General features: G+C 50.3%; 1 protein-coding gene across 5 annotated transcripts in view; it reads right to left on the reverse strand.

Annotated features, from left to right (window-relative positions):
• Positions 1-3454: 3454 nt before the first annotated feature.
• The window catches only part of MCOLN3 (mucolipin TRP cation channel 3), a 49643-nt gene continuing 40625 nt past the window's right edge, over positions 3455-12472 (reverse strand). For 4 of the 5 annotated variants that reach the window (XM_083157881.1, XM_083157879.1, XM_083157880.1 and 1 more), the window contains 5 exons: positions 10778-10879; positions 10499-10621; positions 10215-10421; positions 3641-3771; positions 3455-3557 (listed from right to left, as the gene is read on the reverse strand). In XM_083157881.1, coding sequence (XP_083014007.1) covers positions 3554-3557; positions 3641-3771; positions 10215-10421; positions 10499-10621; positions 10778-10879 — 567 coding nt within the window. In that variant the 3' untranslated portion in view covers positions 3455-3553. Of the gene's footprint in view, positions 3558-3636; positions 3772-10214; positions 10422-10498; positions 10622-10777; positions 10880-12472 lie in introns of those variants that run through there. The other variant, XM_083157882.1, reaches the window with a different exon arrangement.

Here is a 12472-nt window from a genome sequence, read left to right on the forward strand (position 1 = left end):
CTATCCCCACCATGTGTTATATATACGGGCAGTACGGACGGTGTAATGGTTAGCATTTGGGATTCAGTACTGAATCCCGACGCCGGAATCCTGACAGCCAAAATCCCGACAAGGGGGGGACGTGGATGGCCCCCCCTTGCGGGCTCGCTGCGCTCGCCACGCAGCGGGCCCGGTGCATCGCTACGCTCGGCACACTAATTTATTCTCTCTCCAGGGGCGTCGTGGACACCCACGGAGGGAGAATGTGTCGGGATTTCAGTGGTCGGGATTCCGGCGTCGGGATTCTGAATGCCGGGATCCCGACCGCCGGGATTTTACTGCATCCCAGCATTTGTTATATATATACGGGGCAGTACGGACGGTGTAATGGTTAGCATTACCGCCTCACAGCGCTGAGGTCATGGTTTCTATTCCCACCATGTGTTATATGTACGGGGCAGTACGGAGGGTGTAATGGTTACATTACTGCCTCACAGCACTGAGGTCATGGGTTCTATCCCCACCATGTGTTATATATACGGGGCAGTACGGACGGTGTAATGGTTAGCATTACCGCCTCACAGCGCTGAGGTCATGGTTTCTATTCCCACCATGTGTTATATGTACGGGGCAGTACGGAGGGTGTAATGGTTACATTACTGCCTCACAGCACTGAGGTCGTGGGTTCTATCCCCATCATGTGTTATATATACGGGCAGTACAGACGGTGTAATGGTTACATTACTGCCTCACAGCACTGAGGTCATGGGTTCTATCCCCACCATGTGTTATATACACGGGGCAGTATGGACGGTGTAATGGTTAGCATTACTGCCTCACAGCGCTGAGGTCATGGGTTCTATCCCCACCATGTGTTATATATACGGGCCAGCACGTATGGTGTAATGGTTATATTACTGCCTCACAGCACTGAGGTCATGGGTTCTATCCCCACCATGTGTTATATAAACGGGGCAGTACAGATGGTGTAATGGTTAGCATTACTGCCTCACAGCGCTGAGGTCATATGTTCTATTCCCACCATGTGTTATATATACAGGGCAGTACGGACGGTGTAGTGGTTAGCATTACTGCCTCACAGCGCTGAGGTCATGGGTTCTATCCCCGCCATGTGTTATATATACGGGGCAGTACGGATGGTATAATGGTTAGCATTACTGCCTCACAGCGCTGAGGTCATATGTTCTATTACCACCATGTGTTATATATACGGGGCAGTACGGATGGTGTAATGGTTAGCATTACTGCCTCACAGCGCTGATGTCATGGGTTCTATCCCCGCCATGTGTTATATATACGGGGCAGTACGGATGGTATAATGGTTAGCATTACTGCCTCACAGCGCTGAGGTCATATGTTCTATTACCACCATGTGTTATATATACGGGGTAGTACGGATGTGTAATGGTTAGCATTACTGCCTCACAGCACTGAGGTCATGGGTTCTATCACCACCATGTGTTATATATACGGGGCAGTACGGATGGTGTAATGGTTAGCATTACTGCCTCACAGCGCTGAGGTCATGGGTTCTATTCCCACGAAGTGTTATATATACGGGGCAGTACGGACGGTGTAATGGTTAGCATTACTGCCTCACAGCGCTGAGGTCATGGGTTCTATCCCCACCATGTGTTATATATACGGGGCAGTACGGATGGTGTAATGGTTAGCATTACTGCCTCACAGCACTGAGGTCATGGGTTCTATCCCCACCATGTGTTATATATACGGGGCAGTACGGATGGTGTAATGGTTAGCATTACTGCCTCACAGCGCTGAGGTCATGGGTTCTATCCCCACCATGTGTTATATATATACGGGGCAGTACGGACGGTGTAATGGTTAGCATTACTACCTCACAGCACTGAGGTCATGGGTGCTATCCCCACCATGTGTTATATATACGGGGCAGTACGGATGGTGTAATGGTTAGCATTACTGCCTCACAGCGCTGAGGTCATGGGTTCTATCCCCACCATGTGTTATATATATATATATGGGGCAGTACGGACGGTGTAATGGTTAGCATTACTGCCTCACAGCACTGAGGTCATGGGTTCTATCCCCACCATGTGTTATATATACGGGGCAGTACGGACGGTGTAATGGTTAGCATTACTGCCTCACACTGCTGAGGTCATGGGTTCTATCCCCTCCATGTGTTATATATACGGGGCAGTACGCACGGTGTAATGGTTAGCATTTACTGCCTCACAGCACTGAGGTCATGGGTTCTATTCCCACCATGTGTTATATATACGGGGCAGTATGGATGGTGTAATGGTTAGCATTACTACCTCACAGCACTGAGGTCATGGGTTCTATCCCCTCCATGTGTTATATATACGGGGCAGTACGGACGGTGTAATGGTTAGCATTTACTGCCTCACAGCACTGAGGTCATGGGTTCTATTCCCTCCATGTGTTATATATACGGGGCAGTACGGACGGTGTAATGGTTAGCATTTACTGCCTCACAGCACTGAGGTCATGGGTTCTATCCCCACCATGTGTTATATACATATGGGGCAGTACGGACGGTGTAATGGTTAGCATTACTTGCTCACAGCACTGAGGTCATGGGTTCTATCCCCATCATGTGTTATATATACGGGGCAGTACGGACGGTGTAATGGTTACATTACTGCCTCACAGCGCTGATGTCATGGGTTCTATCCCCACCATGTGTTATATATACGGGGCAGTACGGATGGTGTAATGGTTAGCATTACTGCCTCACAGCACTGAGGTCATGGGTTCTATTCCCACCATGTGTTATATATACGGCGCAGTACGGATGGTGTAATGGTTAGCATTACTGCCTTACAGCGCTGAGGTCATATGTTCTATTCCCACCATGTGTTATATATACAGGACAGTACGGACAGTGTAATGGTTACATTACTGCCTCACAGTGCTGAGGTCATGGGTTCTATTCCCACCATGTGTTATATATACTGGGCAGTACGGATGGTGTAATGGTTAGCATTACTACCTCACAGCACTGAGGTCATGGGTTCTATTCCCACCATGTGTTATATATACGGGGCAGTACGGATGGTGTAATGGTTATATTACTGCCTCACAGCACCGAGGTCATGGGTTCTATCCCCACCATGTGTTATATATACGGGACAGTACGGATGGTGTAATGGTTACATTACTGCCTCACAGCACTGAGGTCATGGGTTCTATTCCCACCACAGCCATAACTGTTGGAGTTTGCATGTTCTCCCCATGCTTGCGTGGGTTTCCTCCAGGTACTTTGGTGTCCTCACACACCCCGAATATATAATGGTAGGTACAGTATATTGGCTCCCTAGTAGTGTGATTACATGGGTCACTTTGTGGTTGGCCAGTGAAGTGCGGGACTGACAGCGGGGACCTGGTCTACAGATTACTGCAGGGACTGTACACTCGGACCGGAGTCTCACAATAACACAACCATCTCTTCCACTTTCTCAGAGATAATAATTTAATGCGGTTATTGTTAGTTGTGTCCAGTTCTCCTGCGGCTGGTCAGCGGAGCAGGACGCCGTCTGAGTACGTTCTACCTGTATAGAGGAAATGAGAAGACCTATAAGTGTACAGCGCACATAGGAAGTACTAAGAAGACAGGCGTGTGGCCGGCACTCACCGCGGACAGCAGCAGAGCAGTGACAGAGACAGGTCATCTTCCTCTCTGTAACGGCTGGAGGTCGGCAAGTCCTTACACTCCGACACAAAGGTGCCCAACTCTGTGGCCGGGAAACCGTCTCTCTGGTAAGACTGCGAAATATGGGGCTCAGTTATTACAATAACATTCAGTATGTTCTAGCACTTAGTGGTACTGTGACAGGATGCCACCTGTGTGTGGTACTGTGATAGGATGCCACCTGTGTGTGTGGTACTGTGATAGGATGCCACCTCTGTGTGGTACTGTGATAGGATGCCACCTGTGTGTGGTACTGTGATAGGATGCCACCTCTGTGTGGTACTGTGATAGGATGCCACCTGTGTGTGTGGTACTGTGATAGGATGCCACCTCTGTGTGGTACTGTGATAGGATGCCACCTGTGTGTGGTACTGTGATAGGATGCCACCTCTGTGTGGTACTGTGATAGGATGCCACCTGTGTGTGTGGTACTGTGATAGGATGCCACCTCTGTGTGGTACTGTGATAGGATGCCACCTGTATGTGGTACTGTGATAGGATGCCACCTCTGTGTGGTACTGTGATAGGATGCCACCTGTGTGTGGTACTGTGATAGGATGCCACCTGTGTGTGTGGTACTGTGACAGGATGCCACCTGTGTGTGTGGTACTGTGATAGGATGCCGCCTCTGTGTGGTACTGTGATAGGATGCCACCTGTGTGTGGTAATGTGATAGGATGCCACCTCTGTGTGGTACTGTGACAGGATGCCACCTGTGTGTGGTACTGTGATAGGATGCCGCCTGTGTGTGGTACTGTGATAGGATGCCACCTGTGTGTGTGGTACTGTGATAGGATGCCACCTGTGTGTGTGGTAATGTGATAGGATGCCACCTGTGTGTGGTACTGTGATAGGATTCCACCTGTGTGTGTGGTACTGTGATAGGATGCCACCTCTGTGTGGTACTGTGATAGGATGCCACCTGTGTGCGGTACTGTGATAGGATGCCACCTGTGTGTGCTACTGTGATAGGATTCCACCTGTGTGTGTGGTACTGTGATAGGATGCCACCTCTGTGTGGTACTGTGATAGGATGCCACCTGTGTGTGTGGTACTGTGATAGGATGCCGCCTCTGTGTGGTACTGTGATAGGATGCCACCTGTGTGTGGTACTGTGATAGGATGCCACCTGTGTGTGGTACTGTGATAGGATGCCACCTGTGTGTGGTACTGTGATAGGATGCCACCTGTGTGTGTGGTACTGTGATAGGATGCCGCCTCTGTGTGGTACTGTGATAGGATGCCACCTGTGTGTGGTACTGTGACAGGATGCCACCTGTGTGTGGTACTGTGATAGGATGCCACCTGTGTGTGGTACTGTGACAGGATGCCACCTGTGTGTGGTACTGTGATAGGATTCCACCTGTGTGTGTGGTACTGTGATAGGATGCCACCTCTGTGTGGTACTGTGATAGGATGCCACCTGTGTGTGGTACTGTGATAGGATGCCACCTGTGTGTGTGGTAATGTGATAGGATGCCACCTGTGTGTGGTACTGTGATAGGATTCCACCTGTGTGTGTGGTACTGTGACAGGATGCCACCTGTGTGTGGTACTGTGATAGGATGCCACCTGTGTGTGGTACTGTGACAGGATGCCACCTCTGTGTAGTACTGTGACAGGATGCCACCTGTGTGTGTGGTACTGTGATAGGATGCCACCTGTGTGTGTGGTAATGTGATAGGATGTCACCTCTGTGTGGTACTGTGATAGGATGCCACCTGTGTGTGGTACTGTGATAGGATGCCACCTGTGTGTGGTACTGTGATAGGATGCCGCCTCTGTGTGGTACTGTGATAGGATGCCACCTGTGTGTGGTACTGTGACAGGATGCCACCTGTGTGTGGTACTGTGATAGGATGCCGCCTCTGTGTGGTACTGTGATAGGATGCCACCTGTGTGTGGTACTGTGACAGGATGCCACCTGTGTGTGGTACTGTGATAGGATGCCACCTGTGTGTGTGGTAATGTGATAGGATGCCACCTGTGTGTGGTACTGTGATAGGATTCCACCTGTGTGTGTGGTACTGTGATAGGATGCCACCTGTGTGTGGTACTGTGATAGGATGCCACCTGTGTGTGGTACTGTCATAGGATGCCACCTGTGTGTGGTACTGTGATAGGATGCCGCCTCTGTGTGGTACTGTGATAGGATGCCACCTGTGTGTGGTACTGTGATAGGATGCCACCTGTGTGTGGTACTGTGATAGGATGCCGCCTCTGTGTGGTACTGTGATAGGATGCCACCTGTGTGTGGTACTGTGACAGGATGCCACCTGTGTGTGGTACTGTGACAGGATGCCACCTGTGTGTGGTACTGTGATAGGATTCCACCTGTGTGTGTGGTACTGTGATAGGATGCCACCTCTGTGTGGTACTGTGATAGGATGCCACCTGTGTGTGTGGTACTGTGATAGGATGCCACCTGTGTGTGGTACTGTGATAGGATGCCACCTGTGTGTGTGGTAATGTGATAGGATGCCACCTGTGTGTGGTACTGTGATAGGATTCCACCTGTGTGTGTGGTACTGTGACAGGATGCCACCTGTGTGTGGTACTGTGATAGGATGCCACCTGTGTGTGGTACTGTGACAGGATGCCACCTCTGTGTAGTACTGTGACAGGATGCCACCTGTGTGTGTGGTACTGTGATAGGATGCCACCTGTGTGTGTGGTAATGTGATAGGATGCCACCTTTGTGTGTTACTGTGATAGGATGTCACCTCTGTGTGGTACTGTGATAGGATGCCACCTGTGTGTGGTACTGTGATAGGATGTCACCTCTGTGTGGTACTGTGATAGGATGCCACCTGTGTGTGGTACTGTGATAGGATGCCACCTGTGTGTGGTACTGTGATAGGATTCCACCTGTGTGTGGTACTGTGATAGGATGCCGCCTCTGTGTGGTACTGTGATAGGATGCCACCTGTGTGTGGTACTGTGATAGGATGCCGCCTCTGTGTGGTACTGTGATAGGATGCCACCTGTGTGTGGTACTGTGACAGGATGCCACCTGTGTGTGGTACTGTGATAGGATGCCACCTGTGTGTGTGGTAATGTGATAGGATGCCACCTGTGTGTGGTACTGTGATAGGATTCCACCTGTGTGTGTGGTACTGTGATAGAATGCCACCTGTGTGTGGTACTGTGATAGGATGCCACCTGTGTGTGGTACTGTCATAGGATGCCACCTGTGTGTGGTACTGTGATAGGATGCCGCCTATGTGTGGTACTGTGATAGGATGCCACCTGTGTGTGGTACTGTGACAGGATGCCACCTCTGTGTGGTACTGTGACAGGATGCCACCTGTGTGTGTGGTACTGTGATAGGATGCCACCTGTGTGTGGTACTGTGATAGGATGCCACCTGTGTGTGTGGTACTGTGATAGGATGCCACCTGTGTGTGTGGTACTGTGATAGGATGCCACCTGTGTGTGGTACTGTGATAGGATGCCACCTGTGTGTGTGGTACTGTGATAGGATGCCACCTCTGTGTGGTACTGTGATAGGATGCCACCTGTGTGTGTGGTACTGTGATAGGATGCCACCTCTGTGTGGTACTGTGATAGGATGCCACCTGTGTGTGTGGTACTGTGATAGGATGCCACCTCTGTGTGGTACTGTGATAGGATGCCACCTGTGTGTGGTACTGTGATAGGATGCCACCTGTGTGTGTGTGGTACTGTGACAGGATGCCACCTGTGTGTGTGGTACTGTGATAGGATGCCGCCTCTGTGTGGTACTGTGATAGGATGCCGCCTCTGTGTGGTACTGTGATAGGATGCCACCTGTGTGTGGTACTGTGATAGGATGCCACCTGTGTGTAGTACTGTGACAGGATGCCACCTGTGTGTGGTACTGTGATAGGATGCCACCTGTGTGTGTGGTAATGTGATAGGATGCCACCTGTGTGTGGTACTGTGATAGGATGCCACCTGTGTGTGGTACTGTGATAGGATGCCACCTCTGTGTGTGGTACTGTGATAGGATGCCACCTGTGTGTGGTACTGTGACAGGATGCCACCTGTGTGTGTGGTACTGTGATAGGATGCCACCTGTGTGTGTGGTACTGTGATAGGATGCCACCTCTGTGTGGTACTGTGATAGGATGCCACCTCTGTGTGGTACTGTGATAGGATGCCACCTGTGTGTGTGGTACTGTGATAGGATGCCACCTGTGTGTGTGGTACTGTGATAGGATGCCTCCTGTGTGTGTGGTACTGTGATAGGATGCCACCTGTGTGTGTGGTACTGTCATAGGATGCCTCCTGTGTGTGTGGTACTGTGATAGGATGCCACCTGTGTGTGGTACTGTGATAGGATGCCACCTGTGTGTGTGGTACTGTGACAGGATGCCACCTGTGTGTGGTACTGTGATAGGATGCCACCTGTGTGTGTGGTACTGTGATAGGATGCCACCTGTGTGTGTGTGGTACTGTGATAGGATGCCACCTGTGTGTGTGGTACTGTGATAGGATGCCACCTGTGTGTGTGGTACTGTCATAGGATGCCACCTGTGTGTGGTAATGTGATAGGATGCCACCTGTGTGTGTGTGGTACTGTCATAGGATGCCACCTGTGTGTGGTACTGTGATAGGATGCCACCTGTGTGTGGTACTGTGATAGGATGCCACCTGTGTGTGTGGTACTGTGATAGGATGTCACCTCTGTGTGGTACTGTGATAGGATGCCACCTGTGTGTGGTACTGTGACAGGATGCCACCTGTGTGTGGTACTGTGATAGGATGCCACCTGTGTGTGGTACTGTGATAGGATGCCACCTGTGTGTGGTACTGTGATAGGATGCCACCTGTGTGTGGTACTGTGACAGGATGCCACCTGTGTGTGGTACTGTGATAGGATGCCACCTGTGTGTGGTACTGTGATAGGATGCCACCTCTGTGTGGTACTGTGATAGGATGCCACCTGTGTGTGGTACTGTGATAGGATGCCACCTGTGTGTGGTACTGTGACAGGATGCCACCTGTGTGTGGTACTGTGATAGGATGCCACCTGTGTGTGGTACTGTCATAGGATGCTACCTGTGTGTGTGGTACTGTGATAGGATGCCACCTGTGTGTGTGTGGTACTGTCATAGGATGCCACCTGTGTGTGGTACTGTCATAGGATGCCACCTGTGTGTGTGTGGTACTGTCATAGGATGCCACCTGTGTATGGTACTGTGATAGGATGCCACCTGTGTGTGCGGTACTGTGATAGGATGCCACCTGTGTGTGTGGTACTGTGATAGGATGCCACCTGTGTGTGGTACTGTGATAGGATGCCACCTGTGTGTGGTACTGTGATAGGATGCCACCTGTGTGTGTGGTACTGTGATAGGATGCCACCTGTGTGTGTGGTACTGTGATAGGATGCCACCTGTGTGTGGTAATGTGATAGGATGCCACCTGTGTGTGGTACTGTGACAGGATGCCACCTGTGTGTGTGGTACTGTGATAGGATGCCACCTGTGTGTGTGGTACTGTCATAGGATGCCACCTGTGTGTGTGGTACTGTCATAGGATGCCACCTGTGTGTGTGGTAATGTGATAGGATGCCACCTGTGTGTGTGGTACTGTCATAGGATGCCACCTGTGTGTGTGGTACTGTCATAGGATGCCACCTGTGTGTGTGGTACTGTCACAGGATGCCACCTGTGTGTGGTACTGTGATAGGATGCCACCTGTGTGTGTGGTACTGTCATAGGATGCCACCTGTGTGTGTGGTACTGTGATAGGATGCCACCTCTGTGTGGTACTGTGATAGGATGCCACCTTTGTGTGGTACTGTGATAGGATGCCACCTGTGTGTGGTAATGTGATAGGATGCCACCTGTGTGTGTGGTACTGTGATAGGATGCCACCTGTGTGTGTGGTACTGTGATAGGATGCCACCTGTGTGTGGTACTGTGACAGGATGCCACCTGTGTGTGGTACTGTGATAGGATGCCTCCTGTGTGTGTGGTACTGTGATAGGATGCCACCTCTGTGTGTGGTACTGTGATAGGATGCCACCTGTGTGTGGTACTGTGATAGGATGCCACCTGTGTGTGGTACTGTGATAGGATGCCACCTGTGTGTGTGGTACTGTCATAGGATGCCACCTGTGTGTGGTACTGTCATAGGATGCCACCTCTGTGTGGTACTGTGATAGGATGCCACCTGTGTGTGGTACTGTGATAGGATGCCACCTGTGTGTGTGGTACTGTCATAGGATGCCACCTGTGTGTGGTACTGTGATAGGATGCCACCCAGTGTCACAGGCCACAGTGTGCACGTCACAGCGTGCAGGGCACAGGGTGTGTATGTGTGTCACAGTCAGAGAGAAGCCAGCGTAAGAGGGTTAAGGTACCTACAGTGCCCCCATCTGGATTGTCGGTACTGGGTTACCGAGGTCGGTACTTTGACCTCTGACGGCCTCGGTAACGTATGTATCCCATGATCACACAACCCTTCATCACCAGATGCCGCCATCCTCCCGCTCCTCCGATAGAACATCCGGTATGTTTCCACTCACCTTTATTGTATCGTAGGTATCGGTGATGAGCGCGATGAACAGGCTGAGGACCATGTAGATGAACAGGCTGATGAAGGAGTAGAGATAGACGCGGCTGAACAGCCAGACCAGGTAGCTCTTCTGCTCCATGATGGAGAACGTTGTGAACATGTCGTCACCATTAATGAGCGAGAACAGACACTCGGACACCATGTTCAGTGAGCGGAACTGGGCGACAAGAGGAGGAACACGTATTATTACAGCGCTCTGCGCAGGGGTCTGGCTCAGTGATCCCGCTGCAATACCTTCGTGTGATAGGGGCCGAGGACGATCCAGCCACAGAAGCAATAGCCCAGGTAGATCATGGCCGCACAGCAGCAGAAGCGGATCACGTTGGGAAGAGCCGCCCTCAGCGTCAGGATGAGAAGCTGTACAGCGCCGGGGAATATAAAGCGATGGCGCTATTACTGTATATACAAAGACCCAATGCACTACCGCCCAGAACATGAACATCATTGTGGGTTATAAATCAGCAGAACAATAGTGATACAATACATAAACGAGAAGGAAGACGGAGCGCTTACATTGTATTTCTGGAAGAATCCCAGGTATCGGATGACGCCCAGCCAGACCAGCATGGTGGATGTCCCCAGTAGAATACTGCACACGTCATAACTGGTTAAGCTCTGTGTGAGAGACATTCAGCGATTAATACATTGTGCTCTCCCATTGGGCCACAGTCAGATGTGGGTGGGGCTGTGTCCGTCCGTGTAAGCAGCACTGAGCATTACCCCCCCCTCCCCCACCCCAAAACGGAATCGGAGTGTCGATCAGTGAGTGTCTGATGCTGTCCAAGTTTCCTATGTCATAGAATCCATTCACGTGTGTAGAACGGGTCCTGCGCATGTGTCAAGTATGATAATTGGTGCTTTGCTGTAGCACCGCTCCTATAGTACGACGAACCTGAATAAGGTCCAAAGTTATCATTGTAAGTTATTAACCCACAAATGTAAGCTTGTAAGACAGTCAGTAAGGTGAAATGCGTTGTTCAGCAATCACATGACTTTCCGTTGCAGCTGTGCACTGAAGCCCCTCCCACACCAACAAAATCGTTATACACACGGACACAACATACACAAGCAAAAATTCCATAGACAAAAAACCTCACGGTTTTCCCATTAAGGCTTCCTACACATGATCTGACATTTCAGAAACCTGTTGTAACTCTTCCACTCAAACTCCAAAAAGCAATGAAATTGCGATCATTAAGGCTGGTGCCTTAATGGACGTGTTCCTTGCGCAGTACAGATATGGTACGCCATCACAGCCTGTGGGTAAGTGCAGATTCAGCACTCAGCTGTCACTCACACAATGGTGGAGCTGCTAATTCACAGATGCAGTCTATGCAACAGAAGGTCTGAGCAGAAGACAGCGGCTCGGATGAGGGAAGAGTGGTGCTGGTTGGAGTAAGGAGACAGAGCAGTGTGTTACAATTGAAGGGTTTAATGGAGTCGTGTGAGGCTCAGGAACTGAAGATGGACCAGAAGCTGAAGGGTTAAAACGGGCTAGTTTAATTAATGACTTTTTCATCAATGAAGAACAAACAGAAGGGTACTCAAATACTTCTTTGAGAATAAATCAATGGATACATAAAATATGAAGGCAATAAGTTCTTGCGTAGAGGATTGAAGATGAGGACTGAAGAATATGATGAGATACTGTGCAGCAGCATTTGGAAGAGGAATACAGTCCCAACAACAGAGGGAGTAAGTATTTTCACCTATGCCTAATCCTTGGGGTAGTGGCAAGGGCTAACCCCCTCCATCTCACCCTGTGACATAACCCTAACAGTGACCCCAATACCATCAGGATGTTGGCCATGTCAGCTACATGAATGGGGTAAGAGTGATGAGGATAGGGGGAGATTATGCAGCACGTATGGGAAGGGAGACAGAGTGGTGCTGATGAGGGGCAACGATGCAGATGGGTCGAAAATACTGGCATGGATGGGTAGAAAACTGGCGAAGATGGGAGAGAAGACAGTGTGGCATGTATGGGAGGAGGCAGAGTGGCGTTGAAGAGGGAAACATTGAGCAGCGCAGAGAGAAGAAAATGGTGGTACGGACAAGGCACAGATGGGGAAAGACAGATGGTGCAGATGAATTAGAACAGACTGGCACAGATGGAGAAAGACAGATGGTGCAGATGAATTAGAACAGACTGGCACAGATGGGGAAAGACAGATGGTGCAGATGAATTAGTACAGACTGGCACAGATG

Source organism: Crinia signifera, chromosome 8 (genome assembly GCF_055691185.1).
Source record: "Crinia signifera chromosome 8, ASM5569118v1, whole genome shotgun sequence".
In the NCBI taxonomy this organism is placed as follows: Eukaryota; Metazoa; Chordata; class Amphibia; order Anura; family Myobatrachidae; genus Crinia; species Crinia signifera.